Consider the following 16,075-nt stretch of genomic DNA (forward strand, 5'->3'; position numbering starts at 1 on the left):
ATTATGATTTTTACCTCATCAATTTTACCATTCTGCCAGGCATCTTTCTGTCATTTTCTTAATTTTGCAGTTTTGCAGGAGGATCTTTCTATCTATGGTCATTTTCCCATATCCATCTTTTCGAAGGATCACCTCATCCTTGGTAGTAGTAATAGTAATTACGTTCAAAAAATGCTTTTTACCTCATCAGGTTTAGTACCGGTGGTCACTAGTTCATTGACGCTCAAAGAACTAGAACTGGAGCAGTGGAGCTTTTTGCTTCCTAACTTGGAAATGACCATTCCATTAGAAACCCAATAGAAACCCTACATCAAAGAAACAGAGGCACAAAGGCCCTAAACAAATGGCTAAACCCTCATCATAAACTGAAAAACTACTAATCATCCACAAATTTACTCGGGTTTTGCTTCTCCAGAAACTCGAGAGGTACAGGGTTAGCACCGAAGCACGGATCATCTTTCATAAATTCATAATCCTGTACCCAAACTCTAATCTTCCACTTATAATTCAGATTATGTTAGAAAAACCATATACAGCTTGTACAATAATCATCATCCATCGTTTACTGTTACAAATACACCTCAAATCTCATATAAAAGAATACAAAGAATGCTCCGGGCAGAGTCTGGTTTGAGGTGTGATATTTACACAACCAAAGCTTTTCCTTTGTTTTTTTTTCCTCCTCACTCTGCCTCCTGTGTTTTGCTGCATCATTTTTCTACTCGTGGCCAACTAAACGCAGGATTGCTTTGAGCATATAAATTATAGAGAATGCCATGATATGCATTCAGTTAGACCCAAATTCCTCGTTCCATTGTTCAAGCTCTTCCCACTTGCTTTTACTTAAACTTGGCCTGATTACAGTCATTGCCTTCTGAAAATCTTCAATAATTAGTGGTCTTACCTGGTAAACAAATATAAACACAATCAAATACAAGAGATCAAAATAGCTTTTTTTTGTAGCATTTCACAGTTGAGGCGAACATCAAAAGTAAACTTATCCTCATAACCAAAAAAAAGAAAAAGAAAGAAGAAGTGTTTGATAGTTGATACCAACTTTGCTTTTATATCTAGTTATCTACCAAAGCTTTGACCAAGAATTAATTAGGTATAATACCTGATTTGCCTTGATGGTGAGAATGTTTTCACCAAGTTCCCTAATTGGCATCATTGCTGCTTCTTCACACAATGCTTGTAGATCACTTCCTGAATAACCTGTATACAGAACACAAGCTTAATTGAAGCAGAAGGATGTCCTGTAAATTTTTTTCCAGTATATTAATTACTGCTCAATTCCACCACAAAGATGGCAGAAGCTGTAAACCACCAACAGTGGAACTAATATTGGTAGCACTAAGTGTCTCAATTTGGGTCAAAAGTGCTATCAGAAAAGTAGTTCAGAGTGATAACAGGGAAAACTGATATTACCTTCAGTGTCTCTTGCAAGTCGTTCAAGATCTCCACCTAATATAAGCAATAAGAAGTAAATTATTCCGACCGGTAAGAACACTAACTATACCACATCACTTCTTTTGGTCATTATTTGGTTACATGGAGTAAGATCTACAAAGAAGAAAGTTCCGAAACATTGTCCATATACATGAGAAATACTTTACTATAACAACAGACATACTCTATTGTAACAAGAGATGCCAAGTTAAAACAAAAAATTTGTAGACTAACTAACATAGTAAGCTAAAGTATAGTTTACACCTAACAGGATATATTGGATCATTAATCTTAAATAAAAGTATCAGCTACAAGATAAGAGCATAATCTTACTTGGTAAGGAAAATGCTTGGCCTTTGAGTTTGTGACTTAGGAGAAGTCTCCTAGCAGGTAGATCTGGTAAAGGTATGTATACTCTCTTCACCTGTCAGGGTTTCACTTTACGGTGAGTTTAAACAGAAAAGAAGCAATAGAGAGTAAACAGATTGAACATAACAATAGCTGAAAACAGGATAATGATACTTCAGAATGTGGCAATCAACTTCCCATCTTTGCACAGTGCTTTCTTTGCTTAAAATCTTTCAGAATACAAAACTTGTGTGTATTTTTCTTTTTGAGAATAGCACTTAGATACATGACCACTACTCAAGTAACAGAAGAACCAAATAAGGTCGTCATGGTTCACTAGAAAGCCTAAACAATTTCCTTGAACCCAACCCCTCCCACAAATATGCTTCCAACGCAGGAAAAGCATCAATGTGCACTCCCAGACCGACACAAAATTTTAACATTAATGATTCAGAAGATAGTCTTAGCAAAGTGAAAGAGAGAAGAAAACAAAACTGACCAATCTCCTAAGAACTGCGTCGTCTAGTTCTTGAGGCTTATTAGTAGCACCTGCAAGATCATAAAAACAGTATTAGAGAGGTATACAATAATCTATTCAAATTTAGGTATGATCAGAATGAAAATATAAAATTAAAAACAGAATTGGAAAAATATAACAGCCCTCGAAACATATCTAAGAAAATAGGTCAGAACTTCATTCGTGGTCTCCCTTTATCCCTCGACTTATTTAATTCAACTAATTACAGGAGATGATCAAAAATTTGTTCTAAGGTTTATTAACAATCCAAGTGAATTTATTTTCCCTGATAAAAGTCCCTCACAAACTCCAATGATTAGAAACAAGAAGGGCACTGTCTAACAAGTTGGCATTGTTGAAGCCAGCCAGGCAACACTGACCATCAATTCCTGACATGGCATCACTAGTTATTAAAATACACAGGCTTTGGATGAAGTGAGATATAAAGCTTACCAATCACAATTACTAGATCATTAGGATTAGATGTCACTCCATCAAACTGAATTAGAAACTCTGACTTCAACCTTCTGCTTGCATCATTTTCATTTGCCTGCCTTGTTGACATGATACTATCAATCTGTCAACAAAAAAACAAAAGACACCATTAAAAAGTAGAAACATGAGACACACCTTCCATTTTTCCTTTAGTACAGCATCATCAAATATTAATATCCCACTTCTCTAAAGCTGGCAGCCAATTTTTAAGATCGTAAAACTTTGGTGCAACCAAATGCATTAAAAACACCAAGAAAACCATAAATCCAAATAAGAGCAGGGGTTCAATTAAGAAAAAGATGATGAAGATGAAAAAGATAGAAATAGTGATGATGATCACAGAGGCATTTGTTACAGCAGGAACAGAGATGCAGGTTGAATGTAGGCTGACAGAAGTTTTATGTTTACTCATTTCAAGGAGACTGTAGACTATGACTGTTATATTTACACAAATAATTTAGTCACAAACAACGAAAGCTGCTTGATACCTAATTACAGCTATGCATCAGCCAGATGACTATTAGTAAATGATAATCAATACAACTAATAAAACTCTGCTACAGGGCTAAAATAGATATATGAGATACCAGTGACATATATATATAAAAAGAACATACACAAACATTAATGCTAACAAATTATCAAACATTTAATTACTCCTAAACAACTATAAAGTTCAGAAGTACATGCAAGCAGTAGCATACTAGATAGCAGAACCAATAAGATGAAACAGGGGAAGCTAGTGCCTGTCAAAAAGGAATCCAAAACTAGGTTTCTAGGAATATAGCGCACCTCATCCATGAAAATTACAGATGGCTGTCTGGATATAGCAACCATGAAAAGTGTCCGCACAAGCTTTTCAGCCTCTCCCACCTATTTCAAAGAAAGCAAAACTTATTAGAATTGCTACAAGAACCATAGCAGAAAGAAGAGAAGAAGAATACGCAGCGAAATTATGCAACACTAGGACAGAGACACGCCCATTTTGATGTCAGTGAAGATGCAGATACATTAAAAAAGGTTGCCTCTGATTCTGAAGCAACTGCCTTAGCAAGCATGGTTTTCCCATTACCAGGTGGACCAAACAGAAGCAGACCTGAAAAAGAAAGCCAAATTTATTAACAAAACAAGTTCTTAGGCTGTTTCACTATTATCAGTATGGATGTGACAATCTTAAACATTACCTCGAGCTGGCCTTCGAAGGCCAGTGAACAAATCTCTTCTCTTAGTCGGTAAAATAACCAACTCCATCAAAGTTTTCTTCACCTTCTCAAGACCAGCTGCAGAGAAACTGAAATGAGAAATTTTGTAATCTTAACGAACACACAATAAAGAAATATAAAATAGACAAGAAATCAAGGTATGCTATAATCTTCTCACCAACATCTTCCCATTTAACAGAAGGACTTCTATCCACTATGGCACTATTTATCATTTCAACCAATTTTTCATCATAACCTGCACCAGAATCTTGCACAGGTTTTGATCTTACAATATTATTGGTCTGACTCCTCGTTGCTGGCATGCTTGTACTGGGATGCAGAGTCTTGGGTATAACATGATTTCGTGAATTCAACGTTGTTGATGTAGCTGCAGTAGTTTGTGCAGGAGCTACGGTCAGAATACACATTAGATGCTTTAGATAATACTATTATGCATTGGTGTAACCAAAGTAATGGTCCAAATAAACAGAAATAAGGATATAAAGAATTCTTCAGCTAGAGCAGACATACCTTGCTTATGGACGTACCACCTGAAATGAGGACAGGAAACAGAAGAGAAAAGAAATATAAGTCAAAAGTACTTCACAGATGACAATCGTCAGTTAAGTTGAATGAGAAGGAAAAATGACCTGGACGTCTACTCAAGACTTGTAACCTGTCAGAAACTTGACCCTGCCATTTTGATATCTTTTGACGATACGATTTCACCTTCTCTCGCTCTCACTGCTACAAAGAACACAATTTTATTAAGATCACAAAGGAAGAGCATCTCAGCATCAATGATCGTGATTGAATGGCAGTAAGAATGCTTTAGATTGTTCCTCTCTTTATTATTAATATTTCTAGTAGTTTCTTTAGGGAGTAGACAACCATCCTTCATGAGGGGAAAATGTGCAAACTTACAGAAGTCATGTTATAGCTTCTTTTGACAAATTGAGCATGAAGTAAATGTAGTTTCCAAGTCTTATCAAGTTCTCCATTGCACATTAGAAATTCCATTAACAACATTTTGAGGAAAAAAGGATTACTTCTTCCACCTCATTCAAAATCTTACCAGTTACCACTCCCATCATTTTAATGAGCTCATTATGGCAACTGCCCACAAGGCCAACAATTTCAAAAAATCACAACACCTATTCGTAATGTCTCAGGGAGTAAACAAAAGCCAGCCATTACCAATAGTATTCCATCAAACCACTACCGAAACACAATGCTGATGTCTCTTTCGCTTCACAACATACAAAAAAATAAAGCTCATTTTGCAGCAGCAACACAATGTTTTCAGCTTAAGATGTAGTTTGTAACAACATAAATGATCAACCTTTATACTTGCACATACTTCAAAATCTCAAGACTACCCACACAATTTGTTTCAAGATCAACATAGGCAACTGAATCAAAACTTGAGGGTAAAATCGAGAACCTGGCGCTGATAAAGGAAGGCACTGGAGTGGAGCTAGCTTCGGCTAGAATTCTCTGGGCGCTATTATAGTGTGCAACGGCGTCTTCAACCAAGCCCCATTCTTCAGACCTAACAGCAGCTCCGGGCCCAGCTACGCCGTCCATGGCGGAGGAATTGGAAGCGGTAGGGTTTGGGTATGAGGAAGAGGAGGAGGAGGAGGAGGAGGATTCGGAGAAGACGGAGCCTAAAGAGTCGATGAGGCCTTTGAGGAAACTCATATCTGAGAAGATGAGCGATGAGAGAGAGAGTTAGGGTTCGTACCATTGGCGGCGGAAACTTGCCGAGAAAGTTTTCAGACGCCGGTGAAGAGAATAAACTGAGCAATCAATTTTTAAATGGACCAAGTATTTATGTATGATGACTAGACATTATATATCGAAGAGGAAAATTCAGCTTTACCAATGTTTATTAATACAAAATATATGAAAAATAAAGAGAAAAATTTCTAAACCTCAAAGCTTAACCTAAAAGAAGTAGAGCCCATTTTCATTGATGATTGCCCCATTAATATTTGAGTATAAGAATCTACCTAAGAGTGCATTTTCAGTGTTATATTTACTATTAAAGAGAAAATGCATGCATTGGCCGGTGAGTTGTGGCACGTTGGTTATTTTAATTATTCAACAACTTGAGGTCATAATTTGAAATATCTCACTAGCATCATGAGTGCATTTTGTTTTACTTGTTTTGTGTTTTTCTAAAGCCTTATCATTTCTTTTCAAAGAAAAAAAAACTTTATCATTTGTGGTCGTTTGTTGCTCCATTTATTACCATTGATTATTTTTTTAGGGATATTTACGATCATTGATGAGTGATGTTGGATTTTAATCACGTGCATTCATTACTTAGGAGGTGGAGTTGACTCAAGTATATGCACTTCATTCGAGGCTTCAGAGCCATCATCTGGTTGGTATGTTGATGTTTCCTTCAACTATTGATCTGGCCCTTAGTCGGATTTGAGGTCTCCATGCTCACATGACCATCTTTCTAGTTTCATGCTATAACGGAGATTGTGTAACTCCATTAGGAAGTTCAAGCACTGAGCTCTATCCATCACAAGTTGTGCTAGCTCCTTTTATTGAGCTAACGTTGGCCAACGTTTCTTCTTTCTCATTTGTAAATTCTGTAAATCAACGATGATGTTGCATCAACAAATAAACAGATGCATCTCACAAGTTTTATCATTCAATATATGTAACCAACAAACAAAACAAAACAAATACTTTGATTCGGTTCTCAAGTTCATATTAATTAAACAGGGAGATGGAGCTAGATGGTGAGAAAATCTACCTCATGGCTACAGTGCAGGATGAGCTAGATGGAATTAATATCAAACTCAAACAGGGAGTTGGAGCTAGCTAGATGGAGACTTGGAGAGCATCCCAATGTTGCTGCGTGCCATCCTGAGTGAACATGGTTAGTCATGAGATAATTTGCTCCGCAGTGAGGCCAACACAAACAAAATTATTAACAAGTCCATTCCATTCCATGTTATCATCTGCAACAAATTTGCAATAAGGAAACGCCAACTGAATAGAGAGGCGAGGGAGACCATCTGAATTCTGAAGAGCACTTTTATTTTTCACTCGGTTAATTTTTTTTGGTTGTATTCAAGACGAAATCTGGGGTGAAAAGGAAAGAGTTCTTCATGCGCAGCTGGTGGTGTATATGCCTGCAGTATTATTCTGGTCATTGGCACTATCGTAGTTCAGTTTGTCTATTTTGGTGAACCAAAAGATTGACTACCATTTTGTTTTTATTTTTGTTTTCATTCTTGTGTTTTTTTTGTTTTTGTTTCCAAACAGTCTAGGATAAGTTCTTCCAAAGTTTTTGACCAAAAAAAAAAGAAGTTCTTCCAAAGTCTGTACCTCCAAACAAGTCCAAAGTTTAGGAAAAAATTTGGTCAAACCCCGTAATTTGTGAAAATGATAAATTAAAGGTCGCAGAGTCAACAATGATTACTAAACTTTTATTTTATCTGCTGAGTTATAATCCGAGTACGTTTCGGCCTTGTTCTGGTTGATTTAATCTAAGTGGTCACCATGATCATGAATACTAGTACTTGAGACCAAGAGAGAGAGAGAGAAAAAACATTCATCTTTGATGGGAAGGATTTTTGCTTCATATGAAAATAATCTGTGAGGTGGTCCTTGGAAGTGCAAGCATAGGGAGGGTGCCATCTATGTGAAGGGTGAACATGGTCCCATAGGTTACATTTCTTGTTTCATCAGCCAATTTGAAGTGGAAGAAACAAAGAAGAGCCATTGCTACTATCTTAATCTGCCTGTAAGCCAAGTCCTTCCCTAGCTAGACAGGTCCGAGGTCCTGCCTGCGAGTAGCACAAGAGCTATTAGTGAGTGTAGAGATGATTAACATATGTAATAATTAGTAAATTAAGAACAGAATATGTTAGTAATGCGACGAATTTGAAAGGTGATTCGGGCTTGAAAACTCCATTATCGAGCCATCTTTCAGGTCGGAAATCCTCAGCATCTTCTCCCCAAATGTAAGGCATTCTCCCCATGGCATAGACCATGTAAGCTATTCTGTCTCCTTTTTTCACTCTAAAGCCATCAGGAAGAATGTCATCTATCTCTGTAAACCTCCCATTCTTGGAGTAAAAATCAAGATAAAAGTCATGAAAATTAGTACATCCTTAGAATTTGATTTAAAGAATACAATTAGGACAGGAAAAAAAGACATTATTGAGAAAGTTAAGTATTAGATACCACAGGAATTGCAGGGTAGAGCCTCAAGGTCTCTGTTAGTGTGGCATGAAGATACTGCATCTTTTCAAGAGTTGCATCAGTTATGTTCGTCACAAATTCATCAATGTCAGCGTCGTGTTTCATACAGACAACATCCTTCACTTCTTGTGCAACTTTTTCCTGTATTAGAGGGTTCTTGCTGAGCATGTAGAAGAACCATGACAGTGTATTTGCACTTGTATCTTTGCCAGCTATCATAAAATTCAGAATTATATCACCTGGATATTTGTCATTCATTTGCTCTGGATCCTTCTCACTTTCCATAAACCTTGATAGTATGTCCTCCTTGTCAGTTACACCATCTTTCTTGCCAGCTAGAAGTTCCCTCTTTCTCCTGATAAGTTGGTGCACAAAATCATGGGTGACTTTGACATACTGTTTAAGAGTGGCCTCAGAACCAATATTGAGAAATCTTTTCAACTTACAGAATGGATCAGAGCAGCTGATTCATCAAAAGCCTTCATAAATGCAATCCCATCTTCGCTTGACCCAATTCAGGTCTGTTCGAAACCCAACTTTGAATATGGAATCCAGGGTACATCTCATAAGCAAATACTACAAGTTGGATCATAGTAACCTATTAAGTTGTTAGTTTCATTACATGATGTACATAGGTTTTGAGAGTGAAAATGTACTCACCTGCATATCAAAGACCCTTTTGGAATCCAAAAACTCAAAAACAACTCTAACAAGATTCCTTGTTGAGAACTCAAAGCTAGCAAGCTTCCTCTGCTGCCTCAATTTCTCTCCATTAACAACAAAAATGCCCTGTCCCAAAATCTCAGACATAATACATTGGTTATAGTCACTTTTCGAGTAATGAGCAAAGTTGGTCTTGAGAAAATGCTCAATGTTTCGAGGGTCACATGTGTATACTGTGCTGCTGTTTAGAGCAAGAAGCCGGTGAGGTGGGCATTCTCTCGCAACTCGGGTGTGAATGTGATAGTCATATAGTTTGTTGTAGTATAAGAGGTGATTAAAGATGGTGCCTTTTACAGGTGGGTAGTTTTGGTTTCTTATGGACTTGCCTGTGAAGATTCTGAGCATGAGAAAAGAGAAGAGAGAGAGGAACAGAGAGAGTAATGAAAATGTGAACCTGAAGATGATATACAGCAAACCCATCTTTGTTCAAGCTATTTGGAGGAAGAGAAAGTAATATATAGAGTGGGAGAGAGAGAAAATGACATGAAGAGAATACAAAATTGCACTCTGGAGACAAACGGCAGAATGCACTTTTGATCCTATGGCATATGCTCAAGATGCCTTGAAAGATCAGATTGATCAACAATCACGATCCTCTGATTATGGCAATTGGTTCTTGGGAGAGTGTGTCCAATCAAGTATAAAACTGCAAGAAAAGATAAACTAAATCAAAGTGCACATCGTTTTGTTTCAAAGTGCACATCGTTTTGTTTCATAGAAACTAACCATGCCAGGTCTTCTTTGGAAACAATGTGAAGGGAGACATGGTCCAATAGGTTACATATTTGGTTTCATCAGCAAAATATGAAGTGGAAGAAGCAAACAATCAAGAGCCATTGACTACCTCTTCATCCGCCTGTTATTAAAATTCTTCCCTAAGACACATCCGGTAGCCTTAATTCCAGCAGAAAGCAAGAGTAGTAGTGGAATTTCCATTGTTGAGCAGCTTTCAGGTGTCAAATCCTAAAATACAAGTCATTCTGCCCCTGGCATACGTCATATAGATTTCTCAATCTAGTTTTTTCATTCTAAAGCCAAGCCATTAGTAATTGGGAAAATGATCATTTACCCAATTTTGGGGTTAATTAACCCCACTTACTCAAATACTCTAAGAGATTGTCCACTTACCCAAACACTCTAAGAGATCAATTCCCTAATACCCAATTAAGTATTTTTTTTATTCATTTTTATTTATTTTTGGGACAATTTTGCCCTCTCCTTCTTTGTCACTTAGAGAAAGAAGTCATCGGAGACCTTGCCGGACTCCGGTGACCAATGGCCGGCCGCGGACTCCGGTGACGGACTCCGGCGACCGGTCACCGGAATCCCGAATCCGGCTACCGGACTGGTGACCTGATTCCGGCGTCTGAATTTATTGCCCCCTAATAATACCCAGTAACCATATTATTGCCCCCTAATAATACCCAGTAACCATATTATTGCCCCCCAATAATTATATTATTGCCTCCCAATAATCATATTATTGCCTCCTAATAATCATATTATTGCCCCCAATAATCATATTATTACCCTCCAATAATCATATTATTACCCTCCAATAATCATATTATTGCCCTCAAGTGAATTGCATAAACTCTCAAAACCAAAATGAATACACTACAAATACAATTGATCACTTTATATGTTCAATTGTACACGTTCACTTTTTTTTTCTTTTTTTTTCCTTCCCCATTCTCGGAGCTCACAGTATACCAAAAAAAAAAAAAAAGTGCTCTGGGCACCAAATCGGATCGACCGGGGACGAAGACACCGGTGATTGGAGCGACCGGTGGTCTGTACAGATCGGCGACAAGATGCAGGTTTGGCTCGTCGCGGTCTGGGTCGAGCATTTGTCGGATCGTGCTGGAGTGGAGCAGAAACTGGTTTTCCGGCGGTCTGGTTTGTAGTCCGGTGACCTGGCGGCGTCGAGTTCTGGTCTGGAGTCGGATTTCCGGCGTAATTTCAGCGACGGTGAGGAGAGAGAGGCTGAGGGGAGTCGAGAGAGAGAGAGAGTGTGTCAATACTGTCAATTAAAATGAGGGCAATACTGTCAATAATATTATGTGTCTCTACACATCTACACATATTGCATGATTAAGATCGAGTACTCTGGAGTATTGAAATTTCGGAAGAGAAAAGGTTTTATCCAAATAAATATTTGAGATTTATTACTCGCTAATCATCTATTCACGAACTGAAATTGGTACCTCCATGCTAGCTGGTGATAGATTCTTTGACTACTTGTTCCTAGGAGAGTGTATCCAAGCTATAAAACTAGAAGAGAAGATAAACTTGATCAAAGTGTACGTCATTTGTTTCATCGTCATAAAAACTACTTGATTTTTCTATAGCTGGCTGCCTGGCTCACTTGTACTGCAACTTGTTTTCTTCTACAGTTAATATTATTGTTCGTTTTATAATTACAACAATTAGTTTTTGGTGAGTCGAAGTCATGATCTCTTAGAGAAAACTTATGCCACATGATATAGATCGATACCGGACATATTATTGTTTTCTTTTGATTGTCATTGCTTTATAAGATTTCAAAGAGTTCAATGGATAGGGGAGGCGTAGATTCGCGCGTGCATGCATTAAAGGCCAGGATAGATGAGAGTTGTGGAGTTGTGATTCATCCATGGCCGAGCTATATTGATAGTTTGCATGTAGCATTGCTCTTAAATTTGTGACTAGTCTTGTCTAAACGCGCGCTTATTTTACTTTCTATAAAACAAAAGAAGTCTATTGATAAAGTCATATGAATGTTCCCCTAATTGACGTGGTGGGATGAGCCTTCTCACTTCATTTTAATTTTAACAAATGTCTATGAGATAAACTTGGTCTCCCTAATTTTTGTTTTCATTGATTTGTTCCTTCTTCTTTTTTTTGTGCTTATTGCATTGCTTATATTTGATGTCATTCGTTTTATTCTTTTGGGGTTTGGCTATTGCTACCATATTAAATTGTACACTATCTATATTCTTTTGAGGATCCTCTGCTCTGCATTTACATTTACATCAAGTAGTGTCAACACATCACTTTCATATCATCCAATTCTATTCATGTGTTACACATTGGGATCAATTCTAGCCGAGTGATCGAGTATTTACTTAGTTGTTTAAATTTTTAGAATCAACATCAGTACATCACTGTCTCTTAAAAAATATTGACACAAAGAAATCTCATATACACACAACCTTATACTGTAAAAAAAAAAGGAATGATTCCACACAAATGTTGATGTTTCTCTCGTGATATAAATAAAAGTTTGTTGATTAAAATTTTGCATGTTTATACCATACCTTAATCTCTTTTAGCATTCTCCAGTACCTTAATGAAGTCGCATAAAACACTAAATCAAACCAACAACCATCCATTACAGAGAAGAAATCGGCAAATAAAAAAAATTAAAAAAAACTTGTTTAATGATTATATAACAACTAGCCAGGGTGACTAGCTAAGTCTTCAGAATCTTACCTCACATGATAAGAGTAGAACCAGTTTCATATGCTCAAATTATAGATAAAGATATTAGCAAAGAATAACGCTACAAAAAGGAACAACAATTGACATATTTACCTTTATATAATATTCCGAGCATTGAAATTTAAGTATGGCACACCTAGCCATAAATATCAATTTGTGTAATTGATAATTTCATATATAGGCTCAATATGAATTAATAGCACTATCATAGTGTACATTTTAGGTCCGCCAAGAACAATGAGTCTGGTATAGGGCTGTCAATTCCGACACGACCCGATAACACGACTCGAAACTCGCACGAAATAAAGCGGGTTGAACCCGCACGATTAAAAAGTGGGTTGGCCGTGGGTCAACCCGCCATGACCCATTTAATAAATGGGTCAGCCACGGGTCAACCTGCCAACACGAAGTGAACCTGTATAACCCGATTATACTATATTTCTTCTTGAAATATTGGACGTTAGGAGTATTTGATCATAGGATTAGACAATTTGAAATATTTTGCTTTATAATTATTGGATTTAATTAGTTATGAAGTACATATAATTATTTATATTCTTCATCTTGTGGAGTTTTTAGTGAATTTAATCAAATTTTGTATTTTTTAGTTAAATGGGTCGTATTGTTAACCCTTAAATTGGTCATTTTGTCTAACACGACACGACCTATTTATTAAATGGGTTAAGCGGGTAGGAAACGGGTAACCCGTTTAATAAATAGGTTGGGTTTGTGTTTAAATTTTTGACACGATTATTAAATGGGTTGGGTTTGGGTTTGTATCTTGTGACACGATAAATACCTTGACCCGACACGAACCCAACCCGACACGACCCATTGACAGCCCTAGTCTGGTATTATGAGCATGGAGCTGTAGTGGGACAAAGCCGGGGCAAAGAAGGAATCACATTCTCTTTTGGGTGCAACTCTTTTGAGTTTGGGTTTGTCTACTCTACCGTCTATCTCTACGGTACATTAAGTAGACTAATTTGGAGGTAGACTAATTTGAGATCAAGTTAAGTTAGTCTATTTATGCATGGAGTCAATCTAGCTTTGTATCAAATTTAGTCTACTTAATGTATCGGTATATTAATGTATCGTAGAACTTTCCTTTTGAGTTTTATATATAGTTGAACATGAGGGTTAAGTTGAAGAAAATTGGATGATCGATCATGTGGATGAGGAACATTTCTGTTGTGTGGTACTTTACAACATTTATATTGTTTTTTTTTTTTTTAATAGAAATTGGTATCATTAGAATCAATAGCCATGAAAAGGCCAAAGTCTACAAACTCTCAAACGAGAAACCCGGATAATAAACACCGGTATAACCTATCTAAGAAACTATAAACAATTAAGTTCTAAAAAGCGCTCACATTATGCAAGCTTACACAAGAACGGATCACCTCGTCTTCTAAGAAAGAAAATCATTCAACTAGCCTTTTACCTGCCAATCACACAATTATGGTACAAGCAAATAACTAGAAACATCTTAGAAAACTCATAGAAGCTTTCCACCCTCACACAGGCTTGCACCCCTGGGACATATGCTTTTAAGCAATCACAAGCTCCTTTCCTTTCGGATTAGAGCTTGTTCCTTCACCTGCACTGTTCAACTTATCCAACAGATTCTGCTTGGCTTTCTTTTTGTTTTCCACAGCATCTGTTGGCTTTGCAGCCTTCTTCTTGTCAGCAGTACTGTTGACTTGATACACATTTACGCAGGCATACGTGTCATTGTCAAGATAGAGAAATATTATGCCCAAAGTTTATCGTACCACGGGGATTAGTGGCTAACCCACAATCCTTGGGTAATCGGAAATAAAGACACTTAGCAAACAAACAAAAGAAAAAGAAAATAAATAAATAAAAATGTTAATCTAAGGCACCAAGCCTTAGCAATGCTCGGTTTTGGTTCTCACCAAAGCCTAATCACAACTAAGAGTCTAGTGATGATTATCTACAATGAGTCGAAATTCAATATTTTGAGAGATGATTTTAGATTAACAAAATGTAATCAAATGTAAAGCAACTAATAAAAATGCAAAGAAATTAATAAAAGTGTAACCAAATAAATGGGAATGTCGGGTGTTAGGGAGGTTCCTTCACCCAAATTCTATGTGTCGGAAGCTAATATAATGTAGATACAAATCTCCTACTTTGGCGGTAGTCGTATCCAAGGCGGTTCAAGGCTCAAGGACCGAAATTCCCTTTCATGGTATTCCTACTCCTGTTCAAGGGTCGTAGGAACTCACTTGACATAAATTAGAGCCGGTTCAAGGGTCACTAATTCACATCAAGAGGCGTAGAGATCGAGGAATTAGACTACCAAGCGACCCGCCCGCGCAATCACGCAACGAGTGTAAATCACCATGCTTATAACCCATTGAATACGAAATTGAAGGTTTCTAGCTTAGAAATTAGAGGGGGTCAAGCCTCTAACTCCGTCCTAGACATGCTCAAAATACACACCCTAGAGTTGACTAGGCTCCTAGACATGCATTTTAACCCAACAAAAATAGATATAAGCATCCATCATATGAAAATTGCACCATTACATTAAATTAAACATCTTTTACACAAAATTTGGGTTAGGGACACCACCCTAAACCCCAACAAGGAAATTACTCACAACCCATAATCATAGACATCAAAATTACAAAATTCAAATACAAAAGAGAAGAGAAGTGTAGGAGAAAACAAGAATAGTCACAAATAGCTAAAAAGCTAGCATGACTAGTCTTGATTTACAACTCCCACAATTACCCAAGTCTTGAATCTTGTAGAGGAGAAGTCTTTGATGAATTTTTGAAGGTTTGGGTGAGTAAATCCTTCAAATCCCTAAAATAAAACTAAAGAAAATATGGAAAATGGAGGAGAAGAGGATGGGAGAACAGAATGAGAAAGAGAGCAGCCCAAAGGAGCTGCCTCTGTTTTTCCGTGCGGCTCTGTGCTAGGGTTCTCTCCTCATGAGAATGTATATATATGATTAGTCTCGGTCTGTTTGTGAGAGAGCAAGAAAAGTCAAGAGTTGGTGGTTAATTAGATGAAGACCACGTGTGCTGATAACTTTGGTAAGACAAGGAGATGAATGCCACGTGTCAAGAAACTAATGGCCTGAACATAAACATAGGCAACCAGCCCATAATTCCTCACGTGCTGCATGCTTATGTATTTGTTAATTAACCAATCAAATTTAATTAAGCTTAATTGCTTAATTAAGCCATCCCCAATTTTGTCCTTTTGTCGAAAGTCTTGAATTGCTCTAATTTCGTCCCATTTTCTCTCATTTCCGCAACTCCGCTTATTTTCTACAAAATAAATAAAAATAGATTAATTACATATTAATTGACTCGAATATTAGCTTAATTCTAGTATTTTAGATATAATTTCACGTATAAAAATGCGTGTAATCAACTGTATGGGAGCTTGTTCTTAGGTCTTCCTCTCAACTTCTTGGTAGTCCCATCATTCTCTTGGCTCATTGGAACTAGACCCATGTCAATTAGATCCAAGTTCCTTTTCCCCACCGCTAAACTCAACTTCAATTTCTTTGGAGAAACCGTAACCTCAGCTTCCACCCTATCCTTGCGCTTCCCAACTACACTTACAGCCATGACCTTCGTACCTT

The 16,075-nt window shown here is 37.2% G+C and overlaps 1 protein-coding gene and 1 pseudogene across 1 annotated transcript; both read right to left on the reverse strand.

The window, feature by feature from the left end:
• Positions 1 to 478: 478 nt before the first annotated feature.
• LOC133713340 (uncharacterized) lies at positions 479 to 5,844 on the reverse strand. Its single transcript, XM_062139341.1, has 12 exons — positions 5,436 to 5,844; positions 4,626 to 4,751; positions 4,190 to 4,420; positions 3,994 to 4,089; positions 3,790 to 3,905; positions 3,602 to 3,682; positions 2,768 to 2,891; positions 2,297 to 2,346; positions 1,783 to 1,873; positions 1,429 to 1,464; positions 1,118 to 1,215; positions 479 to 904 (listed from the first exon to the last, which is right to left on the reverse strand). Exons 1-12 carry the CDS (start codon positions 5,710 to 5,712, stop codon positions 788 to 790), a joined length of 1,443 nt encoding a protein of 480 aa, XP_061995325.1. The 5' UTR covers positions 5,713 to 5,844; the 3' UTR covers positions 479 to 787.
• A 1,771-nt stretch (positions 5,845 to 7,615) lies between these two features.
• LOC133716244 (cytochrome P450 704C1-like) lies at positions 7,616 to 9,384 on the reverse strand (annotated as a pseudogene).
• Between the last annotated feature and the right edge of the window lie 6,691 nt (positions 9,385 to 16,075).

This window comes from Rosa rugosa, chromosome 6 (assembly GCF_958449725.1).
Source record: "Rosa rugosa chromosome 6, drRosRugo1.1, whole genome shotgun sequence".
Taxonomy (NCBI): Eukaryota; Viridiplantae; Streptophyta; class Magnoliopsida; order Rosales; family Rosaceae; genus Rosa; species Rosa rugosa.